The sequence below is a fragment of the Culex pipiens genome, chromosome 2 (genome assembly GCF_016801865.2).
Source record: "Culex pipiens pallens isolate TS chromosome 2, TS_CPP_V2, whole genome shotgun sequence".
NCBI classification, from domain to species: domain Eukaryota; kingdom Metazoa; phylum Arthropoda; class Insecta; order Diptera; family Culicidae; genus Culex; species Culex pipiens.
This window is the reverse complement of record NC_068938.1, coordinates 121,497,996-121,516,196: the sequence shown is the minus strand read 5'-3', so window position 1 is coordinate 121,516,196 and position 18,201 is coordinate 121,497,996. Positions and strand designations below refer to the sequence as shown.

The 18,201-nt window shown below is 35.7% G+C and overlaps 2 protein-coding genes across 4 annotated transcripts in view; one reads left to right on the top strand and one right to left on the bottom strand.

Annotated features, from left to right (window-relative positions):
• The window catches only part of LOC120429313 (uncharacterized), a 227,278-nt gene that overhangs the window by 148,859 nt on the left and 60,218 nt on the right, over positions 1 to 18,201 (bottom strand). The window lies entirely within an intron of this gene.
• Positions 1 to 18,201, top strand: part of LOC120421355 (uncharacterized) — a 48,535-nt gene that overhangs the window by 19,671 nt on the left and 10,663 nt on the right. For both annotated transcript variants that reach the window (XM_039584541.2, XM_039584543.2), the window contains exon 2: positions 302 to 762. In XM_039584541.2, the coding sequence (XP_039440475.1) occupies positions 759 to 762 (4 nt within the window). In that variant the 5' untranslated portion in view covers positions 302 to 758. The remainder of the gene's footprint in view (positions 1 to 301; positions 763 to 18,201) is intronic.

Below are 18,201 nucleotides of genomic sequence, written 5' to 3'. Positions count from 1 at the left end.
ACCATCATTTTTGTCTGTGAAGACATAACTTATTCTTCCCAAAAGCATGAACAAGACGTTTAATTACGATTTCGTAATGAACTTATTTAACTTGTCAAAGAGATAGCATTCGTTCGCAGCACAGTGAAATTGAATTACCAAAACTTTACATCGCCACACTTCAACAACAACTCATGCATGTTCTTCAACGGGGCTTTCTTCCCCCATTTTCCCATACAATTCCCTCCAGAATCCCAAACCCCCAACGGCATGGTGACAATGTTAATATATATTCCTGCGTCTATTTATTTCTCTGTTACAGAAGAGGCAAAAGTTTCCACCCCAAAAACCGCATCCATCAGCAGCAGCAGCAGCAGCAACGGCAACGGCGGCATCAAAAGCCTCCGAAAACATCGACCGTGTCATTTTGTTGGAAAGTTACACGTGCCACTGCCAGGCCGACAACCACATCCCGCGGGGTCTCATCCCTCGCCCGCCCTCGACGTTCATTACCCCCGAGGGTTGCACCACCACCACCACCACCGGAACTGCCGACCGGATGAGGCAGAGTGGAACTAGACCGTCAGCCGAATTCAGCGCATCGAAATAGGAAATAAGTCGTTATTAAAACTGTGCAAAAACAGGTTTGGGCGAAACATTAGCGCTGCAGTAACTAACGAAGATACGACGCACTCGTAAATCGCTCGACAAACTGCTGGAAAAACGGAACGACCTCCAAACCCAGTCCCGCTAGGATAAGCACGGTGGCGCCCAGAATCATGGGTAAGTTAGCAGGATCAAATGAGGTTCCACGTGGGATAGTTTAGTTTGCAGGTTGATTTACAATTTGTGCGTTGCGAGCAGGTATTAAATTTTCATATACCTTAATTGCGTACTGCCACAGGTAGCAGACGTCAAACCTATAGTAAAAAAATACTCTAACGCCATCTCTTTGCCAATTGCTACAATTTAGGGCGCCCGCCGCGGGATTCTAACCAGCTACCTCTGGGTTGTTTGTCTAGTACGCCGACCGATTGATCCACAAACGCGAGCAAAAGTTTATTGTACAAATACCCAACATTTCTCTTGTTTATTATTTGATAGAAATTACATTTTTGAAGTTGACATTTCTGACCCATAGATCAACGTGGGAGCGCATGGTTGCTAAAGATGATTCCATAGCAAATCAAATTAAATTATTCGCTCTACAGCATTGCCTTGGCGTTCTCGATTGCGAGATTCCTACTCGAAACTAGGTGTCCGAAGGCTTGATTGTTGAGGCAATTGCAAACCTCTTTTTACACCTTAGCTTCCATCCACCCCGGGATTCGAACTGACGACCTTTGGATTGTTAGACCAACTGCCTACCAGCGACTCCACCGAGGCAGGACCCAGGGAGACGACTCCTACACCTGGACTGAGCTAACGACCTAACCTTTTTAGGTAAGTCCGGGACCAACATTAACTTCCCTTCCGACGGAAGGCGTGATCAGACAAATCTCGTCTCGAAAAATGCCACCGGGACCGTCTGGGATCGAACCCAGGCAGACTGGGTGAGAGGCAACCACGCTTACCCCTACACCACGGTCCCGGCTAAGCATAGCATTTATCCCAAAATTTACAACCTTAGTTATTGGTAGGCAATCCACTAAAATTCAATTCTATCGATTGGAGCACGTTAAGGAGGCCCAAGTCTATCATACCTTGATGAACCTGAAGCGTTTACTGACATCAACTTCAAGAATGTAATTTCTATCAAGTACTGAAAGAAACAAATTTTGGGTTTTTATTCATTAAACTTTATAGATCAAGCAGACACCAGCACAAAACATTGAACGTCTTCTTAAGCCCAAGTATCAGTTCGTGATACACAATTCCGAGAAGAAGTTGTAAGCATCCATTTTTGCCACCCATTTCTAGTTGGACAAATCCTGCAGTTCTGAGCAATTTTACGCTTGAAAAGTAACAATTTCTAGCGCAACACTACAATTGCACTCTCATGATCTGTCACATGGCAGACGTTGCCCTTGACTAATTGTGACAGCGTGTTTGCAATGCTCAGGAAAATTAATGTAGAAAGATGGGTTGCAGCTTGCTCGAATTGCAGGAACTAGTGCTTGACTGCAACAAAAAGCGGAGCTTTAATTTTATTACAATTGTTGAAATTAATAGAAACTTGAGCCAAAGTAATTTTTCACAAATTCTGCAAAGACTTGAAATCAAAGCATATAACTTAAATTCGGTTCAATAAGCTTTTTTGGAGACATGATCAACACATGCTGAATAATCAGGTTTTCAGATTCTTAAACAGCTGTAAAAGTTGAGATACGGGTAATTCTCCGCCAACTCACACAGCAGTTGCCCGGCCCCTCTTCGATTTGCGTGAAAATTTGTCCTAAGGAGTTACTTTTGTCCCTGATCACGACACGACCCCTTTCATTTTTGAACATGCTAAAAAAATAGGTGTTTTTCAATAATTTGCAGTCTGAAACGATGATGAGATAGAAATTTGATGTCACAGGGACTTTTATGTCAAATTAGACACCCGATTTGATGACATACTCAGAATTCCGAAAAAACGTATTTTTCATCGACAAAAGTTTAAAAACTCTGCCATTTTCCGTTCCCCAACTGTAAACTGTTTGGAACATGTCATTTTAAGGGAAGTTTAATGTACTTATCGAATCTACATTGACCTAGAAGGGTCATTTTTTCATTTAGTACAAAAAATTTCATTTTATAATTTCGTGTTTTTTCTAACCTTGCAGGATTATTTTTTAGAGTGTTATAATGTTCTACAAAGTTGTAGAGCAGACAATTAAAAAAATATATATGTAAACATAAGGGGTTTGTTTATAAACATCACGAGTTATCGCGATTTTACGAAAAAAAAGTTTTGAAAACGTTGGTCGTCGTAAATCATGGCCGTTCATCGTCACCCGCGACAGACACGGACGACGAAATAAAGAGAAACGCAAAAAGTAACTTTTCATAAACTTTTTTTCAGAATGATAAGAATATTACGAAAAATCTTTAATGCAATTTCATTGTGAAACTAACTACTTTTCTTGTCATTTTCGCATGACGAAAAGACCTACTTTTCTCTACTAAAAAATAAAAGTTTCAAAAAGTGATACTTTTTGATACAAGTGCTGAAAAGTTCTACTTTTTAGCATTTGTTAGATAAATGTACGGCTTTTGCTGAAAAACTAATGTTTTTGCAATTTGTTGCATAAACTTATATTTTTAATTGACGACATCTTATGAAATTTTTTAACAAGTTTTTTTTTCAGATTTGCATGAGAATAACCATTTAGCCTACTAGTTTCCAAACTTTATTTTTGCCCTGGCCCAACCCCCATACTACTATGGTGAGGCCCACGGCCACTCCAGGAACTTTGCAGTTTGCTCGTGGGCCCAGTACCCACTTTTAGAAACACTGATTTGGTCCTTCATTGTGGTTGTGTATTACTTGAATATGGAGATTTTTTTTTTAATAATTATTTTGAAGTAAATTGGACGTAGAATCCATTTCCGTTACAAAACTTTGATTAAGATGTTTTTTCTACCTGTGTTACGCAATTGATAACTTTAAATGGCCGTATCTCAAAACAGCCCTATTTATTTTTTTAAATTTGACCTCACCATCGCATTCCCCTGCTAAATTTATATAAGAGTCACTTATTGACAGAAAGGAATATGTTTCGTTCCAGAGATATCGAATTTTAAAGTTTTGAGTTTTTGAGATTACCTAAATCAGCTTAATTCGCCGCATCTGCTAGAAGCACACTTGCGCGCTGATAAATATTTACTACCGTCAACTGGAGCGAATTGGGACACATGGGGCGAATTGGGACAGCAGTTTTAACCATGTTAGAGCATAATATTTTGATTTTTCTGGTTGGTTTCGGATAGAACAGACTCAGACCAACAAAATGTGTACATCCATTTCCAAATTTAAAACCTTTAAGTGCTCTTAACACTGCTGTCCCTATTCAGACTGTAGTACCGATTCATTATTTATTGAAAAAAGATTTCATCTCAAATAATCATTAGCAAATTAGGCAAAAATTTTGGCGAAATTTTGATCACGGAAATGGATTTTATGTCCATTTCAAAATTGAGGTTATGACCGACCTTCTAAGATTTGTGGTTCCTGAGCTATCGCCGTTTGAAAATAGGGGTTTTGCTCAAAAATCTCCATCGATTTTTGGGGAGGTACCAAAATAGAGGGGGTGGTCCGATTTGGACGAAATTCGGGATTCTGTTTTGATAGTATCAACAGCCCTGCCAAATTTGAGCAGGATCGGAGAGAGTAATTTCCAAATTTGCACTTTTTCTTGCACACTTCAGATGGAATGACCCATATTGAAAAAATGAACCTTGGATCCATGATCAGGAAACAAATTTACCTTCTAATACCTTCTAAATTTTATGAAAATAAACCAAATATTTTATATCAAAATTAAATCATGTTGTGATATTAAATTCAAAAAAAAAACACGTGATAAACATCATTTATTAACTATCAAATTAAAATGAAAGCAACCTCAACCTTGTCACTTGAGCTCACCAGAGGCAATAAAGTTCGCCAGCTCCAAATCTTTTTGCTCATTTATTTTCAATTTTCAAATAAAAAGCCAGATGCCACAGTTTAGCCCGACTTGATTAATGAATTCTGAGCTGTGTCCCCGCGGAAAAGATCCACCACAGAGCTCGAATGCACCAAAAACTAACTCCAAAGGTTTATCTCCTCCCACCTCCCCCCACAAACCCCAAAACTTGTCACCCTGGTTAGTCAGTGGGGCGTGTAGCAAGCAGTAATCAGCCATCACGGTGGCAAGCTGCTGTCTTCCGGAAAACTTCCCTTCCTCCCATCCTAACAGCTGTGCCCCGATGTTGCGGTGTGGAGATCTGCTGTCAGCGCAGAGAAAAGAAACTATTAAGTGAAAAACGACATTGCCACAATGACATCGATGAAAAGAAGCAGAGAAGGAAAAAAAAAGCGAGAGGAAAACAAAACAAAACTTAAAATGAATCATCCAAATCCCTAATGACACGACCAAGCCAACCATGGAACCACCAGCCGGTATGCCGGGACCATGGCCAGAACATCGGGACCGGGGTTTAGGATAAGCAAAAGGACACAAAATACGTCTTCTCGTCACCGCATACGGATACGGATTTCGCACACTTTTTCCAGATTACCAGTTCTCTGAGAAATCGAAATTGTGGGATATTTTTTTCTCAATTCAATTTGTGTTTTATTAGAATTTAGCAGTTCTGTTCCAGTGAACGGCCCGAGCGGTTTAGGCTTTCAGGATTTTTGTGATATTTACTTGTAGAGTCAAAACAGATCAGTAAACTTCACTTATCTGTATATTACACTTTTTGAAGATTACATTTTTGCGGTAACACTTTCAACTTTTACGCGCACGATCACATCACTCAACTTTTTGTTGCTAATTTCATTAAGACCTTCGTCGAGCCAATGCTCTACGTTGAAGCCAGACTTGTCCTCCAGACCTCTTCGCCGAACCATGCCAGACCCGAACTCCTAAGTCCCGGGTGGACTCTTCACGGCGGCTAAGTCCCGGCGGACTCTTCACAGCGGCTAAGTCCCGGCGGACTCTTCACAGCGGCTAAGTCCCGGCGGACTGCGGCCTCCACCGCTAAGTCCGGCTGGACTGGGGCCTCTGCTACTGGTGGCTGCTGGCGGGTCCGGCTGGTCTGGGGCTTCTTCAGGATCTGGAACTGGACTGGGCTTGAACTGGCTGGAACTGACTGGAACTAACTGCCCTCCTCAAGAATTTTGGGGTTTTTATAGTCAGTCCCCGAAAACTCTACTAAATTTTGTTCTACTAAAAGTGGTCCGTTTCGATGAGAAGCATCGATGAACCTCATGAATTAAATTATGCAGACCTCTGCAATTCTTCATGACTTTCCGTATGGTGTAGTGAGTACACCTCAAAATCGGAAGTCATGGGTTCGAACCATTGTCGTGAAACTTTAAATTATGTTATTGGAATATCAAAATTATGTTCCTAAAACATTCTCAAAAATGTTGGTCAATAATGAGAAGGTCGAATTCTCCATTGAACAAACATGCCCATGAATTTGGTTAAGCCACACCCTCAATTTCCCCTGTCGAATAACATCGCACATTCATAATTGAAAGCTTAACCATTTTTTTGATTGCCTAACAATTGGCGAAATTTAATAAAGGGCTTTTCAGGTGAGAATGACTCATGATCCACACCTGTACATAAGCTTAATTATTTGTCGCGCAACGCGAGTCGACGTGTAAAATTATTTATGCTTGCGTAAGCGCGCATGGTCAGAACTGTGGTGATGATCGAAAATGGACAAATTTAATGATTTAAATTTGAGGTCGTTGCATTCCCCCACACTTACCAGCTAGATGTTTGTATTCTTGAAAAGCATTAAGAACATCTATCGAAAGTTATTTGTAGGTTGAAATAATATTCCCAAAGTTAATAATTTAAATTGTGTAAAAATTACTTTGCAAAAATTCATTAAAAGATACTTTAATGGCTGGCTTTAAAAAAATTGAATCAAAAAAAATTGGTTCGGTTAATCTCCCCCACACTTATCAGCTAGATGATCGTCTGAAAGAAATGATCATCTATGGAAAGAACATTGTCGGGTGTAGTGATCGCGCGGTTTACAATTTGTTCTTCTTGTGCTTTCTTGTAAATTGCTTTATAATTATAATTGTTCTTTTGATTTTTCTACTTTAAAATTATTTTCATTACTCTTTTGATCTTCTGTCCTGTTAAATTACTTGATTTACTGTTTTGAACTTCTCTTGTAAAAATATTTTCATTGAAACTGATTTAAATAAACTTGCATTTGAAATTAATTTTCATTATCTCTCCTAAAAAAAATCATTGCATTTTTCCCACTGTAAGCAAAATTTGTTGTTGTTGTAGAACTGTGTTGATTGGCTGGTTGTTATCGTTGTCGTCTTCCATCAAAAATCGTCTTTATCGTGAGGCTATTCATTCCGCAGTGACTTGGTCATTTGGTCAGTTTTCGAGGCTAAGGTGTTGAATTTCGCCGATTAGTGCAATTGTCGTTTCCATCATGAATTATGCTTCATAACTCAACTGTGAGTTGACTGTGGTCAATTTTGAGAGTGCATTGACTTTTCACTTGCTGAGCATTGTGAATTGTTCGTAAATCCAGTATTGTTGTCCAAAATTGACTTTTCCAGTTGCTTTGTGTCTTTGACAATCTCAAATTATTGATATCGGTTGATGTAATTCTTTTTCCAAATGTTTAGGAAATGTTGTTTGTCCAAAATTGTCTTTTCGTGTAATTTGCAACTTTGGCTTTTGTAAATTAATGACATCGGATTATGTTATCATTTGTTCATCATGAACTTCTCCTTTTCAATAGTTTCAGACGTGCAGTATGATCTCAACTTGCATTTTTGTTGCATAATTGATGTTTCGCATTTCAATCATCTTTGCTTCGCTTAATTCCACATTTCGATTGGTAATTTGTTTTACGTGAGTGTCTCGTTACTAGAATTGTGTCATAATTCGACTTGATCCTCATTGATATGACCTTTTACAACAACATCAACACCGTTACCTGTCCAACCTCCCGCATGACTTTGCCACTCACCATCTTGCCATCACAAACTTCTGCATACGAACGCGTAGAACCTCTCAGCCTACGAACGCGTCGATCATCCTTGTGTCTCTGCCATACTTCAGTTTTTTAGTTTTGTTTCTCCCACACAAATTTCTTACTTGTTTTCTTCGCATGAATACTATTTTATAATTTTCAGGAATCTATCATTTAATTTATGTGCAAAATTGAAATTAAAGTTTACTTACAATTTTATAAATCTTGTTGATATTTTTATATGAAATCAGTTCTATTATTTTTAATACAAAAAGAAATCAGTTCTAATTGACTATTATTTTTATACTTGAATAAAAAAAATTACTCTATAAAGTTTTTCATTGATCTATACATCCTATCATCTTGTCATTGCAATACTGCGTATGTTAAAATATCCATTCTGTTCTTCCAACTTTTTATGAAATCTGTACATCACTTTGTGTTTTCAAATTTGTCAAACCCATTAAATTAATTTGTTTATTTGAGCAATTCGCAATAAATGCTGAATTTGCAAGATAATTAGTTGGTTCAATTATCATTCTAATGATAACGATCTGATTTTTTCCTCTGAATTTTATCAGTTTAAAGGTGTTTTTCCCTTGAAGCATTATTTTATCCCTTGATTTTCCCCTTGAAGCGTTATTTATCCATTCCCTTTAATTTTCATTTGACTATCCCCGTAAAGTGCAAATGTTTTGAAATGTTTTTAACTTATTGAATCCCCCCATGGATTACAACTGTTTGAAGCTTTATTCGACATAAAACTCTCCCCATAGAGTACAATTGTCTACTTTTTTAATCCCTTTGGCGTTGCTTTATCAGTTTATGTATCCCTAGATCAGAACTTTTACCGTCCTTTTCGATCTTTTTAGATTCCCCACGATATACTCACAAATTTTACCCTTCCTTGAGCTGAATTCCATATTCGTCCTTGCAAGCGTCCTTGCTGATATTGTTGTCTTCTTGATCGTCTTCCAATGGTTTCCTGTAAATCCTTCGTATTAGCGTATAAAAAGTCTGAAAATAAATTCTTAATACTTTGTTAAGTAAATTATAAAACACATGTTTACATTCAACAATCATTCTGGGTGGCCTTCCCTTGTCCAATTATTCTCACACACATTCTTACTTGCATACATGTTGTTTTGGAACATTTAATAATCATACTATCTTCATTTGCTTGTCGATGAAATTTAATTATTGCTTAGTCATGGTATATTTTTTTTTTAGTAAAAAGTGCGTCATTGTTCTTCTTCAACCCTGTTATCCCATTTCAGCTAAATTTAGTATATTCCCAAATATTGCAACCCAACAGCTTCTTAATTGTTTTAACGTGTTTTATCACTGCTTCATTGTTATGTTTATATTTGATCATAATCGCTTCACGTGTTTTTCAAAAAAAAATATGTATAAACTCAGTACTGGTATTTTTCTTAATCTGTTTCTTGTTTAAACCCCATCAATTCAATCATTTATAAAAATTATCTTTCATCCCCAATTCATAACATTCTTGTTTGCGCATTTTTTTGATAATAATCATTCATATTTTGTTTAACTCAACATTAATTCATTTATCATATCAAATCAATCATATAGTATTTTTTTTCATGTTTATTTTTCTATATAAAAATCAGTATTTCTAACACATTTGTTAGATTCATTTAATTCTCTTGATAACACTCGTTTTTTTTCTAATTCATCAATCATATCAGTTCAATAAGTTTTTTTTTTTTATTATTTTTTTTTTGTTCAATATACATAAATAATCCCGTGTTTAAAATAAATATTTTCATTCATTGTAGTCTTTTGATATTAATCGTTTATGATACTAAGTCATTCATTGCATAAATCGCTTATTTTTTCTTTATTTTAATTGTACTGTAATTGTCATTTCAAAATATTTTTCTTGTATTGGAGCATTTAATTTTAAATTTAAATTATGTTAAATGTATAATGTTAAAAAAATTTAAAAGTATTTAATACGGGTACATTGTGAACTATCATTTAGTGTTATTTTAATCATTATATTTTCTTAGTCTATTATTATGTACATCTTCGAATTTGTTGCCATTTTTAATAGTGGTCGTTTGATCGCTGTTAAATTTAACGATATCGTAAGGGCCTCGCCACTTATTTTGTAACTTTTGACCAATTCCTGTCTGTACCATTTGTACCAAAACTCTATCTCCCCACATTGGTACCCAATCATTTGTCTTTTTGTCATAAATTTCTTTTCTCTTTTCTTTTGACAATATTAAGTTGTTTCTAGCAGTTTCATGAGCATCCTTGAATATATCTTTCATTGAACAAATATAGTCGTCATAATTTAAATCTGAATCATTGATTTTATAAATTGTGCTTGGTATAGTAGCTTTTCTTCCATACAAAAGTTCATAGGGAGAATATCCAGTTGATGAATTTTCTGTAGTGTTGTATTCAAACATAAAATATGGTATTAATTCATCCCAACATTGTTGATCTTTGCCAATAAAATTTCGTAAATAAACTTTCAACTCTCTATTTGATCTCTCTACTAAATTAGCTTGAGGATGATATGCACTTGTAACGATCTTTTTAATGTGTAATATTTTGCATGTATGTTGCAATAATTTGCTTACAAAGTTTGTACCTCGATCGGTTACAACTTCTTTAGGAGCACCAAATTTACAAACAAAGTTTTCAACAAAAGTTCTAGCAACTGTTGCACTTTCTTGGTTTTCCATGGGAGCTACAATCAAAAATCTTGTCAAATCATCTTGTATCACAAGTCCACAATTGTTTCCATTATTAGAAATTGGTAACATAACCACATCCATATAAATTTTATCAAAGGGTTCATACGATGTTGTCGTAATTTTCATTGGCATCTTATTTGCTGGCCATATTTTATTCTTTTGACAAGAATCACATTGCTTTACATAATTCAAAACATCTCTTCGCATATTTTCCCATGTAAATAGAGGACTCATTCTTTTAATCATTCGTTTACCTCCAACATGACCACCCAACGGTGCGTCGTGAAAATCTTTGAGCACTTGATCTCTGTCTTCTGGCTTTACATAAATTCGTTCATTTTCTGTTGCATAAAGTGTAAATGACTTTGAAAGTTTCATTGCAAAACATCGTAATAAGTTTAGTTCCAACTCTGTTTTAAATATTATATGAGAAATAATTTGTATAACTGATGCATCTTTAGCAAAATCAGGATAATCTTTAAAGCTTTTAAATAAACCATCGAAAAATTCTTCATTCTTAACTGCTGAACGATATGTTCCATTCAAAATTAAACCCCAAATTTTCTTTTGCGGGAATACAAAGATATTTTCATTGGTGTAATCCTTCATACCATGTGGAAGGTCAATGTATTTACTCAATTCTTTGTGTACCGTAACACTGTTTAATATCATAAATGTAGCTTCGGCTTGTTCAAATGGTATAATATTTTTAGAAAATTTTAAAACGTTAAAATCGATATCTGTATCTTGGAAATCCTTGTAGGTAAATGTTTTATCGTTACTTTTATCGTCATTATCTAAATTTATGTCAATGTTTTGAAGTCCATTCATATTATTATTCCAATTAGCATTGTTTCTAGATGAATTCTGTCTGTTTGGAGTATTTGGTGAGATTTGATTATCTGAAATATTTTGTCTATTTTGTTTTGCTTGTTGACGAGTTGTAATTGCTACTAATTTTGATGCTTGTTTATTATCTGCATGATCTTCATCATTATTTAAACGTGAGAGAAAATCTGCCACTACATTTTCCTTTCCTTGCTTGTAACGTATTTCACATCCAATGCCTTGGATTTTCAAACGAAGTTTTGTCAAAGTTGGTGAAGTTTCCTTCAAATGCCATAGAGCTACCAACGGTCTATGATCTGTGTAAACAATAAAATCTTGGTTATAAATAAAATGTTTGAAGTGGTCTACTGCCCAAACAATAGCTAGTAGTTCCTTCTCAATGGTGAAATAATTTCTTTCAGCCCCGATAAGCGCACGACTTGCGTAAGCGATGGGGTGATCGTTTGATTTCTCATTAGTAAGAACTGCTCCGATAGCATAATCGCTAGCATCAGTTGTCAAAACAAATTTGTCGTTATAGTTCGGTCTAACTAAGACTGGTTCTGAAATTAAATAGTTTTTTAATTCTTCAAAAGCATTTTCACATTCTTCTGTCCAAATAAATTTAGCATTTTTCTTCAACAATGCATTAAGTGGTTTACGTTTATCTGCAATGTTTGGAATAAATTTTCCATAAAAATTAACAGTTCCCAAAAATGATCTCACATTTTTAATCGTCTGCGGCCTTTTCATGTTTTTGATTGTATCAATATTTTCACTAGTTGGTCGAATCCCTTCTTCACTAATAATATGCCCCAAATATCTGACTTCTTTGTGTAAAATTTTACATTTTGATGGTTCAACTTTTAAATTATGTTCATGCAATGCATTCAAAACTTTATATAAATTTTCATTGTGTTCTTCGATAGTTCTACCGAATACAATAATATCATCCAAGTATACAAACGCATTAACTGGTTGTATTTCGTAAATAAGTGTGAATGTAAATTTTTGAAATGTTGATGGACTATTTTTCAGTCCCATTGGCATTCTTAAAAATTCATAATGTCCTAGAAATGTTGAAAAAGCGGTTTTCGCAGCATCCTTCGGGTTAATTGGGATTTGATAAAATCCTGATTTCAAGTCAATGGTTGAGAAATATCGAGCTTCTCCAATACTGTCCAAAATTTCGCTAATGAGCGGTATAGGATACACAAATGGTTTAGTAATTGTATTTAGGTCTCGAAAATCCACTACAATTCTGTAGCGTTTGTTGCCTTCGGCGTCTAAGTCTTTCTTTGGGATGCATAATACCGGTGCATTCCACGGACTTTTACTTGGGCGTATTATCCCTAATTTTAGCATTTCTTCCACTTGTTCTTCAACATGTTTCTTGGTGGCTTCAGGAAATCTATATTGTCTTTTATTAATTGGAATTTCAGTTGTTGTCTCTATATCGTGCATGGTTAAATTGGTATAAGTCAACTCGTCACCCTCTAAATAAAATATTTCATTAAAATCATTCAAAATATTATTAATTTCTTGATTGATATCGCCTTTCAAGTGGTCTGTTTTAACCAATTCATAAATTTTTCTCATTCTTTCATTGCCTGTAAGTTTCTCATGCTTCATGTTTTCAATCACATCATAATCCCGATCATTTTCTAAATTCATCTCTTTTGGGTAATCTTGGTTATCATCATCAATTTCAATTTGATCACCATAATACTCTTCAATGCACGGTTGGATTCTGCCATTGCAGCCATTGTCATTATCATAATTATTTCCATTATTTTCATCATAATTTGTATTAAAATTGTCATAACTATTTGCTTCAATACCTGCCATATTTACTTTGTTTATATTTTCAATGTCATTGATTCTAAATAAATTGGTCATTTCATGATTATTATATTGCATATTATTTGTGTCAGGCGTTCGTAAAACTATGTTGTCGAAACTTTGGCTAATATATAAGGTGTATTTCTTTAGAAAATGTGCTCCAAGAATTGCATCATCAGCGAAATGCTTCAAAATGTAGAACTTTTCTTCGTATTTTGAATTTCCTATCAATAAAATCATATTTACAGATCCTACTGTATCTTCTGCTATTCCATGAACCCCTCTAATGGAAATTCTATCGTTGAAATCAATGTTAGTTAAACGCATATTACTAACCACATCCCATCTTACAAAATTGTTACATGATGCGGAGTCAATTATAAATTTGTGAAATTTTGTTGGATTTGCCAAGGTAGCAATATTTGCATAAAATATTGAATCATTATTGAAATTGATTTTTAATGTTTCATGTGGTGGAATGTATTCGTTAAATTGCAGTTTAAAATTATTTGGAATTTGATTTTTATTGCGTCGACTATTTGTATAAGTTCGTTTTAAAGTGCTCTTTGCAGTATTCGTTTTATAACATTCATAAAATTTGTTAGCTTGATAATTATTTCTTTGATAAAATTTTTTATTTTTATTGTTCCTGAAATTTCTGAATTTTCTGTCAAAATTAAGGTTTGAATTTTCAGTACTAGCAAGTAACCTTTGTTCGAGAGTTCTTAAAGACTCTCTGTCAATTCGTTCATTTTCTAAAAATTCTAGCAAATTTTCCAACTTCATATGACGGTTATTAGTGGCAATTGCTTTGATTTCATTATTTATAATTCCAACTATAAAGTGGCTTTTTAAGCAATAAGCTGTAAATGAATTTTCGTTGTAACTTTGATCAATTTTTATGATTTCGTATTTTATGTCAAGAACTCTTCCTGCATATGATTTAAATGATTCATCCCGTCCTTGTTTCAGAGTTTCAATTTGTTCAATTATACTACCAAAAGTAGTTTTGATACTAAATTTGCCTTGGTTTCTTCCCAAGTGCTTGCATAAATTCGGTTAATACGTGCTGCTGCTTTAAATTTTAGTTTCATAAAAACAACATTTAAAAATTTACTTTGATCTTCGCCTTCAGGAATTTGATCAGCATAATATTCTATTAATATTAAAAATTGCTCCAGTGAGTCTAATGACCCATCAAATTCTGGAATAATCTGGATTAAATCCTTCGTCTCCAAATTCGCCATCTTTAACGGTGCACATCAACAAGAGCTTTTGCACCAAGATTTTTGTTACAGATATTTTAGTATTTTCGAAACTACGGGAACTATCGATATAATGTTTTATTCATCCCCTAAAGTACTGTCTACTAAGTGATTTACAACAAAATTTGCCTGTTTTTACAATCAGATTTGTGCAGGATTGGGTCCGTAAGTTTGTCAATTTTGGCATAAGAAGACAACAACTTCCTTGGTTGCTGTGCACCCTTTTGAGCGTGTTTTTAACTATTTACATCAAATTTCGGTATAACTTTTGTTTACTCACCCTAAACTGCCAGATTTCCATGGTCGTCTTCTTGGGTGTTCGATGCGGCTGAATTTCGTCTCCAGTTGATCCAGATGATCTTGTCATTGTTGAATCCCTAGTGTTGTCCATCGTTGGCCGGTTTTGAAATTTCCGATGCTTCTGCCATTGGTCGAGCCCGTTTTGGTTCCATCTCGTACTGCTGCACATTTGCTTCCATCTTAGAACTCCTCACATAACCTTTTCTTCAATTTAACGATTTTTTTTTTTTTTTTTTTTACACTATTTTAACTGTTTGTTACTTCGCGAAATCATTTTGTTCATTAACTTTCACACATAGTCACAATTTCAACTCTCGGTTTTGTCCAATCAAAATGGCGTGTCCAAACACACACAGCGTTGCTTTCCGCTAGTCACCACCTGAACGGCCCGAGCGGTTTAGGCTTTCAGGATTTTTGTGATATTTACTTGTAGAGTCAAAACAGATCAGTAAACTTCACTTATCTGTATATTACACTTTTTGAAGATTACATTTTTGCGGTAACACTTTCAACTTTTACGCGCACGATCACATCACTCAACTTTTTGTTGCTAATTTCATTAAGACCTTCGTCGAGCCAATGCTCTACGTTGAAGCCAGACTTGTCCTCCAGACCTCTTCGCCGAACCATGCCAGACCCGAACTCCTAAGTCCCGGGTGGACTCTTCACGGCGGCTAAGTCCCGGCGGACTCTTCACAGCGGCTAAGTCCCGGCGGACTCTTCACAGCGGCTAAGTCCCGGCGGACTGCGGCCTCCACCGCTAAGTCCGGCTGGACTGGGGCCTCTGCTACTGGTGGCTGCTGGCGGGTCCGGCTGGTCTGGGGCTTCTTCAGGATCTGCAACTGGACTGGGCTTGAACTGGCTGGAACTGACTGGAACTAACTGCCCTCCTCAAGAATTTTGGGGTTTTTATAGTCAGTCCCCGAAAACTCTACTAAATTTTGTTCTACTAAAAGTGGTCCGTTTCGATGAGAAGCATCGATGAACCTCATGAATTAAATTATGCAGACCTCTGCAATTCTTCATGACTTTCCGTATGGTGTAGTGAGTACACCTCAAAATCGGAAGTCATGGGTTCGAACCATTGTCGTGAAACTTTAAATTATGTTATTGGAATATCAAAATTATGTTCCTAAAACATTCTCAAAAATGTTGGTCAATAATGAGAAGGTCGAATTCTCCATTGAACAAACATGCCCATGAATTTGGTTAAGCCACACCCTCAATTTCCCCTGTCGAATAACATCGCACATTCATAATTGAAAGCTTAACCATTTTTTTGATTGCCTAACAATTGGCGAAATTTAATAAAGGGCTTTTCAGGTGAGAATGACTCATGATCCACACCTGTACATAAGCTTAATTATTTGTCGCGCAACGCGAGTCGACGTGTAAAATTATTTATGCTTGCGTAAGCGCGCATGGTCAGAACTGTGGTGATGATCGAAAATGGACAAATTTAATGATTTAAATTTGAGGTCGTTGCACCAGGATGAGTTTTGGAGAACCTTTTAACTGAGATCAATTCATAAGCCTTTGCAGGGAGGGTACATATTTTTACGTTTAGATTTTGCTAGCTTAGTGCTCTTTTAGGGAAAATAAATTTTTAGAAAGAACCTTAGATTCATGAGGATTTTTTATGCTATTTAGGTTTTTGAATAACTTTTTAAGTTATGTTAGAAGTATGGTTTTTGAAGATTTTCTAAATTTATCTTATTTGTTGATAATGTATTGAAAGCCAGATCAATTACATCCTTTAAAAATACATAACTTATATTTTTTTTAAACGTCAACCTTTTTAAATATTTTCATGAATACATTGAGATTGCTTTGAAAAATCATTTAGAAAATGGCCATAGAAATGCTCATCTGACACTTTTTTGTTTTTCTCCTTCTTCTCTAGAAAAGATTTCTCGTCCCAGAGACAAACGGAAGGGAGTAGATAACCCGATTAAAAGTTTCCGTTCCTTGCTTTCCCCCCTTCCATGATGTGGTGTGGGGGTGGCGTAACAAAATAGTCACCAGCAGAACTGTACCACTCGGAGACATTTATCATTTAGCTCCGTATTTCGTTGCCCCCGTTGTCGATACAGCGCACAGCGTGTTGAAGCTTGGACGGACTTTATTTTGTTTCGTTTCGTAGTATCACCTGCTGCTGCTGCCAGGGGTTTACACTGCTTGACTCTGAGGATTACGGAAGTTTGCCCAGCTCTGTGATAAGCTTCAGTTTCCAGCTTATGAAGTGCGGGACAGATCAAGTGCACTGATAGGTTGGATCGAATCGGTAGAGCAAACATAAAAATACTCACTCGGGTTTTCTGTGAAGGATGTTTTCAGTTTCTTTTTCTGGGTGATCGATACTTTTGTTTTTTGTTTTTTGTTTTTTTTGTGCAATTGTGAGACATGTAAATTTTTGGAAACTTAATGTGTTTTTAGATGTTTTTGTATTCCTAATATTGGTTTTAATGTTGTTGATCGTACAATAAAAACATGTTGATTATCAAACTACATGTGCATTGATTTCCTTATTTGAAACTACCTAATGCCCCTATCCAGACTGTAGTCTCGATTCAGCCCAGTACAATCATTTTACAATTCTTTAAAATGATCATATCTTTTTCATAACAGCGAAAATCAAAATTTTGTCCGTAATAATTTCAACAACATTTGAAATAATTTTATTTAAATCTCCCAATTTTTATTTTTGTCAACCTCTTCGAAGGTTGTAAGAGTTTCATGGTATATTTAAAATATTGTCTTCGGATGAATCCATTTTAAATTGTTGATGTATTGAAGTCACTTTAAAGTCAATCAAACAATTGATCTGACAACCATCAGCTTTATCATACTGAAGTAATAGTACTGGGAACACAAGTGAAAACTGTACGAACGACCAGCATGACTGTACTTTTGCCACAACAGGAAAGCCAATGCTTTTGAAGGGTTGTTTAGTTGGTTTTCTTCATGTTTTCTAAGAAAGCACTAGGGGTGTCGGTCTGCGGTGCAGTGGAGTTGTGAGTAGCTCGTAATGTTTAGAATTTGTACGAACATCGAGGTATGCATATTACAACTAACCATCTGCATTCGTATGAATGTGTGTTTGAGCAGATTAATGGTGCCTGCGTACATCTGGTAATGTAATACTTGCAATTTCCATCCTGGTGCCTTGTACTTGGTACTTCTGAAGAGAGAGATAGATAGATATAGAGGATGCACTCATGTGCCAGAAGCATCTTCCAATTCACACATATTTTCACATCGACGAAAGCGATTACAAGGCTGCCACTCAGTAAAAGCAACTGATTTATGCATGTCTAGGGATTTAGAAAACATACACATATCTGAACACGATAATACAAGGAGAAGATTTGCTTGCAGCTACACTAATCTAGAGTGTGTGCTGTGGACTTTGGTCATGTTCTTTTGCATGCTTTAAATTAATCGGAAAGTGGCCTTAGATCGCTTCAATAAAATATAAGACGTTGATTGATATTTTAATTGTTTCTGGCACGACGAAGCATGACAGATTAGAGGGATCACTTAGTTCTACTTGAAAAAGTGACTTCAACCGATATTTCTGTCTTTGTCCTTGTTGT